This window comes from Trichoderma aggressivum, assembly GCF_033847375.1.
Source record: "Trichoderma aggressivum f. europaeum strain CBS 100526 chromosome Unknown scaffold_020, whole genome shotgun sequence".
Classification (NCBI taxonomy): domain Eukaryota; kingdom Fungi; phylum Ascomycota; class Sordariomycetes; order Hypocreales; family Hypocreaceae; genus Trichoderma; species Trichoderma aggressivum.
In genome coordinates, this window is record NW_026946386.1 from 399,613 (window position 1) to 406,273 (window position 6,661).

At 48.4% G+C, this 6,661-nt stretch overlaps 1 protein-coding gene across 1 annotated transcript; it reads left to right on the forward strand.

Moving 5' to 3' along the window:
- Window positions 1–1,639: 1,639 nt before the first annotated feature.
- Window positions 1,640–2,868, forward strand: Triagg1_5659 (uncharacterized protein; the record flags this gene model as incomplete). Its single annotated transcript, XM_062900198.1, has 3 exons — window positions 1,640–1,716; window positions 1,789–2,167; window positions 2,242–2,868. 3 exons carry the CDS (start codon window positions 1,640–1,642, stop codon window positions 2,866–2,868), a joined length of 1,083 nt encoding a protein of 360 aa, XP_062755459.1.
- Window positions 2,869–6,661: the final 3,793 nt, after the last annotated feature.

A 6,661-nucleotide genomic window follows, 5' to 3' on the forward strand; every position in this document is an offset into this window, starting at 1 on the left:
TAATCCGAGTTCATGCAACAAGATGCGTTTAACAGCCTATCGACCACCTGGAATGCTTAAGAGAGCAATCATGCTCATCTTGAACCGCCAAGGAAGCAGAAATCCACTCGTCATTAAACTAAAAGCGGCGGCCTCATCAATAACAAAATAACTGGCAACCTTGTGCGGCATGAGACGAAATCGGAGGCCAGAGTTTGTTGGCCATGTCTTGCGTACTAAGCTAACTAGTGCTTGGATTGAGCCATTTCGTGCTCGACATAGTCCGGGTGTCGGTGTTGGTAGGAAGACTTTGGGATTCTCCCGGTTCGAGGCGAAACAGCTGCTGAAGAACTTTGGTCTCAAGCGAGTTGGTTTAGCCGAATTCGAATCCGCGTAAACAGCCTGGCTGGAACTCTGTGTCTATAAAGAGGGGGATCAGGCCGTTGAACGCGGCCTGTGGATGGTTGGCGTATACGCAGTGACAAGTCAATCAGGATAGGCTGTGCAGTTCTTCGCTTTGCCATTTGACAACCCGGTCAACTGCATAGGGAAAGATATATCACTGGACGATTGGCTAGAAACGGTTACCAACGTTCGCCTATAGCAAATCCACAGTCTCCCATTTGCCAAGACGGGAGGGGTGCCGAGACGGGGAGCAATGGACAATAGACCAGGTGAAGCATTATTCGCGGTATTTCCGAATTCCGGATGAAGCATATGCCAGAATGCCGCATTGCGACGGGCGCTAGAAGTGATGGGCTGAAGAATGCGGACCAGAAGGTCGGTAAAGACGTGACCTTGGACAGGGCTCTCGTCTACATATCCGTCGACTATCGACTATAGAAGCGATCAATAGCGTTGATTACTATCTTGAAGATGTGGATGGTGCTCGCCTAGCAAGGGATCTATCTGATCTATTAGTGAACAGTCTATATTTCTGAGATGGTCTTTATGACAAATGATGTCTGAGTCTGCCAGCCACGTCCAGTGTACTCCTTAGATGCTGTGTAACACCATCATTGATCGTTCTGTTCTTATCTGCACAGATCCATAAGATGGATCACACATCTCCCCGTCGCAGACAAGATGAGCACTAGAAGCTCCAATTCATCTCCCCGAATGCATTCCAAATGTCACCCTTGCCTGAAGCCCGCTAAACTTCTCCAGTTCGGTTCCGCTTTCGACCAGGTCCCCCCAGACGCAACTGGACCAAAACGGCCATCAACCGCAACACTCGACCAACGACTGCCAGCAAACAACTGCAACCAGGGACCTCGTTCTAGGTCCCCAGCTCCGGTCACCGTTGCCAGTTCGAGTCCTGTACTCTACAGGAGCAGTAGCAGTAACAGTAGCATTGGAAATAACCGCCTCCACCACGTGTCTGCCACCATGCTTTACTTGACCCGGCTAGCTTCGCGACAAGATTCTCCCGGCTCCAAGATGAGCCTTGCGCGTTTGACCCGTCGCAAGTAGATTGTGTCACTAATCAGAAAGACATATAACTACGTTGTCCAGCGCTGTGTGTCGTGCCGGCCCGCCATGTAGTTGAAGAGAGTACATGTAGAGGATAGAAGGGGAAACCATTGAAGAGAAAACCACAAAAACACAAGCACCAACTGTCATTCTCTCCTTGTCGTTGCCCGACTCTTCACCAGACACAATGCAGTCGCGTTCTCTCGTTCTCGCCGGCCTCGTGGCTTGCGCCCAGGCCCTAGACACGGTCCAATACGGCGCCTTGTGAGTTCCACGGATATGAATCTCTCTGACCTCAATCCGACCAAGGCAATTGATTGACTGTGAGAGTCGCAGCTTGCCCACGGCCACCTACTCCGTCGCCAACCAGCTGGGCTTCTTCACCGAATACGGCCTCAACGTCGTCTACAACCAGGTGCCCAACAGCACCGCGGCCTTTGCCTCCATCCTCAACGGCCAATACGACATCCTGACGGCCACGGTCGACAATGCGCTCAACTTCCGCTTCAACCAGAACCAGAACGTCACCGTCATCGGCCAGCTGGATCAGGGCCCGGACCTGGTGCTCGCGTCCATCCCGTCCATCACCAGCATCGACCAGCTCAAGGGCAAGCCCATCATTGTCGACTCGCCCCTCAGCGGCTACGCATATCTGCTGCAGGATGTTCTCGCCACCCACGGCCTGACGCTGGCCAACAACGACTACTACTTTATGGTGAGTTGAGTTGAGAAGAAGCAATTGCAATTGCAATTGGACAACCGAAACACCAACATGCTGAAATGTAAAAGACCGTCGGCGGAACTCCCCAGCGATTCTCTGCCCTCGTCAACGAGGTCCTCCCCAACGGCACCGCCGTCTATGCCACCATCCTCACCTACCCCTTCGCCGTCGAGGGCGAGGCTCTCTCCCCCAGCCAGGCGCCCAACATCCTCGCCCGCATCTCCGACGTCGTCGCCCCCGTCACCTCGAGCGCCTTCACCATCCGCCAGTCCTCCCTGAGCAGCAAGGCCGAAAACGCCCTGCTGACCCGCTTCATGGCCTCCATGTACGCCGCCAACAGGTTCCTGCTCAACCCCAAGAACAAGCCGTGCGCCGTCCAGGCCCTCGTCAAGCAGCTGGGCGTCTCCCAGGCCGTTGCCGCGCAGGAGTACGCTTCCGCCACCAACCTGTTGTCCGGCGAGGTCTCGCCGCCGCTCAACGACTTCACCGTCAATCCCACGGGCATCCTGAACGACGTCGATATCAGGAAGCAGTTTGGCGGCTTCAGCGTTCCGGACACGTTCAACTTTGCTGCCGCTCTGGTTCCGGGCGTTGGCAAGCTCATTGACTATTCCGTCAGGAACGCCGCCGTTGCTCAGTTCAAGAAGCATCCCTTGACTGGCAACTGTACCATGTCTTGCAAGCCACGATCCTGAGGGACTGTAGAGGCTCGGGGTTTTTACTTGTTATTTGTTTAATATACCTATATAGACATATAGATGATTACGATACGTTTCGTACGACGCAACTTTAATATTATTGTTTCCAACGTTTAAGATAAGAAGTCAGGATTTCCTTGGCTTGTCCGATACGTGATTATGACACCAGACTCTTTTTTTCAAGTCTAGCTTCATCATATACAGCACTCTGTACGCTCAACAGGTTTGTGCAAGTTAATTCCTACAGTTGAATGCTTGCAAATATGAACCGATACAAAATGATGCGCAAATCATAGGATATATCAGTTGTTGAAACCCCGCTAGAGTCAATCTGAAATAGGGCTTTAGAGGCTTATTCTTGAATTTATACATCGCTTGAGCGGCTTTTGGATTCTTCGAGATGCATACCTTGAAAGAGAGGTTCCGTCAAAACCAGGTAAGTGCCTCATTCCTGTGAAAGGTTCGGAATAGCCGCTCTAAGAGTAATTGTAAGTATGTGCGTCTGTATCATCATCAATGAGTTTGAAGATGCAAATTCGAATATGTAGACTTTGCAGAGCACAGGAAGAGTTGTGTTGTTTAGTTCCAACCATTGTTCATGAATGATATTAATGCAGTGGCAAGACCACTTCATGTCGCCTAGCTAGCTTCTGAGACGATTCTTTATTTTTCCCTCGAACTGCATATCTGTTGTCTCTTCCAGCATGCTCTCTGTACGATCGATGAGTGCTGAAGGAGTGCAATGCAGTACCCCCTACAAAGCTTAACTCTTATTTTTCTTAGTTTAGTAAACTGCAATTAATCTTGGGGCAGGAAATCTAGTTGTGTTATCTCGCAGATAGCTAAGTCCTCTCTATACTACTTAACCAGTACTTGTTTGGACTCATTCTTCACGGGTGCTTGCATTCAATTTCAAAAGCACGAAACAAATCCACATAAGCCGACTCTAGTTCGCTTCTAAAAAAACTTTCGTCATCAAGATGCCCTTTAATTTGAAGTTGACTACCAAAATTGAAAGACAGTTCTATACAGGAGAGTAAGGTTATAGTTCACAATGGAATAGGATGGAAAGGGAATCGTCACAACAATGGAACACAAGAAAAGAGTGATGGGGTCAAAGACAAAGAGATGAGCTAACAGCAGGCCAGTTTGGAGTCACGCGGCTGGTGATTGAAAAGAGATTTCATATCCTCTGAAACTGCTCAGCAAAGGGAGTAAACCTCTTCTTTATATTATCAAACCTAGCTTGAACCCGGAAGCTTCTCTTCAGCTATTCAACCTCTTGACCTCTTACAGGAGCACTTGTAGTTCACATCGGAGATTCTAGATTGTTAAAGAAACTCAACATGCCCAATTCACAATATCTCCCGATGCTCCTGATCGATGGACACACGTTATGTTGAGTGTTATCAATATATTCACCGGAATAAAGAGCTTTGCGTTATTGAAGCCGGTGAAGTTGTGTGATTCAGGACTTGCAATGACATTCCCATGAATATCACAACTCACCATCTCAACTGCAGTATCTCACATAAGTTACGAAGTAGACATGTATCACTTTTCCAAGCTAGTTCATAACTTACACTTTACGAACACTAGTCTTGGCAACTGATCCTTCCATCGGCGACTTTTATAAACTCCGCCGGAGAATGATCGAAACGTGAAAGAAACCAATCGAGATTTAATGACATGTCACAAACTAGTTCTTAAAGCTATCAAGATCATGTGCTTTAAAAAACACCCAATAGCTCAGCACCTTCAAGTCGCGATGACTGATGCATTGGGAATCGGTCCCCGGCAGTCTTTGACAGCATCTACAGATGCAATACAGGTTAGCACCATCACAAGTCCCGCAAATCCGCACATCTCATGGCAGTCGTCCGGATAAAACAGCAGATAAGAAAACAGAAATGAGTAATCAGGAACGGCGTATCATTATCCTTCTACATCGCTCCACGAAACATCATCTCATATCTCAGAGCCATAAACGAAGTATAGTATATAAAATGTTTACAAAGCACTTAGGTATCCTTGGTAATTAGCCATCACGATCAATTGGTCTATAGACAATATCCCTACACCACCACCCAACATAAGAACAAAAACAGAATGACCACGTAATATCAACGTCCCTACTCTTCCAATAAAATGCGGGATATCGGCATCCGGTTATCATTCGTATTAAACAGCTTACATCCGACAAGGTACGGTACAATGCTCCCCAATCAAGACTCCATACCAAAGAAAACCCCCACGCCCCCAAAGCAAATCACCCCGTCAGATATGCATTACGAAACGTCCAACACAGACAATCGTAGATACACAAAACACCTCCTGATCAGGCTTATACCTACCTACACAAATAATGTAATTAAACTTCCAAAAAAGCCCAGACATCTTCAATGACACATGAATACAACTCTCAGAATCCATCATCTTGACTGATACACGGAACACATGTAGGTAGTACATGTGCTGCAACACCAACAGCACAGGCGAAAGTAGTGAATGATGAAAGAAAAATCACCGATCACAGCACCAAAATCGGGCATCAATTTGCCGAAACCCCATCGGCAAGTAAGGCGGTAATCCTTCCGGCTCTCTCTCTCTCCCCCCCTCCCAAACCCAGCACCAAGCGGTAATTGGCAGCTTCTACTGTAATGTCCCGTTACCGTGACATTGCATCAACGCTGATTGGCCTTCTTCCCCCCAAGGGGACCGTCCGCCAGAAAGAAAAATGTCACGCGCCGCGATTCATCGGGATTATAAAAAAAAAAGACAAGGTAGAAAAAAAAAGAAAAGACATTGCAACCGCACAGACTACTCTGGCGTATCAAATTCGCTCCGGTATGTGACTTCCCGAGGCCGGGCTCCCCCCATCCCCCATTCTTCGCCCATATGCAATGCTACGTTCTTTCTTTATGCATGCAGAGAGACACAAAAGAAAAGGCCACAAAAAAAAACAGGGACCCCAACAGGTTCGGGGAGATATCAAGCCCTTGCTCGTGGGGGGGAGGAGGGGGAGGAGGAAGGGAAGAGAGCCAGGAATTCAACCGGTATGAAAGCACATCATTGCGCAATAATACGCATACACCGAAAGAAAATAAAAACAAAACACCGCTTTGTCGAGACGAGTAATGCCTGGGGAGGGAAAAACAGGGCTGGCTGGCCCTCCCCGTTCTGAATTTTTAACCCTGCCTCTTTTCCAAGTCCGGTCACCGAAATCCTTTGTTTGTCTCGGACAACTGCGCAGGATATAGCAAAAAGTGCAAAAAAAGAGAGCAAGCAGGCAAAGCAAAAAAGCAGCGGGCTTCAACCCTGCTCATACGTACATATCCCGCACAACGGATAACAGTACTCGTACAGCACGTCACATCGCTTCTTGGAACACACACACACCCTCCCTCCCTCCCTCTCTCTCTCTCTCCATCTCTTCTGCAGTGCATCTTTTTCGGGATCCCACTTTCAAAAAAAAAAGTACATGTCCTTTTTTGATGAGGTTCATTTATCTGAGAGCCCGCCTGTCAGACGCCTATCGATCCATCCCGTAAAAAAAAAAAAGGAAGAGAGAGAGGCTTACACGAAAATTAAAACCCCACGACTCCGTGCCCCTCTCTTCACCAAATTACTGATCGATAGCGCGAGCGGAAGGGCTCGACTACTCTCGAATCTCGCCTAGCCGCTTTCTCCTCCTCGCATTCCGAATCCGCATACGAACAGCAATGGGAGAGACTTGAGAAAGAGAGGGTAGGGGAGGGAGTGGTTCCGGGACGGAGAAGAGCGGAATTCA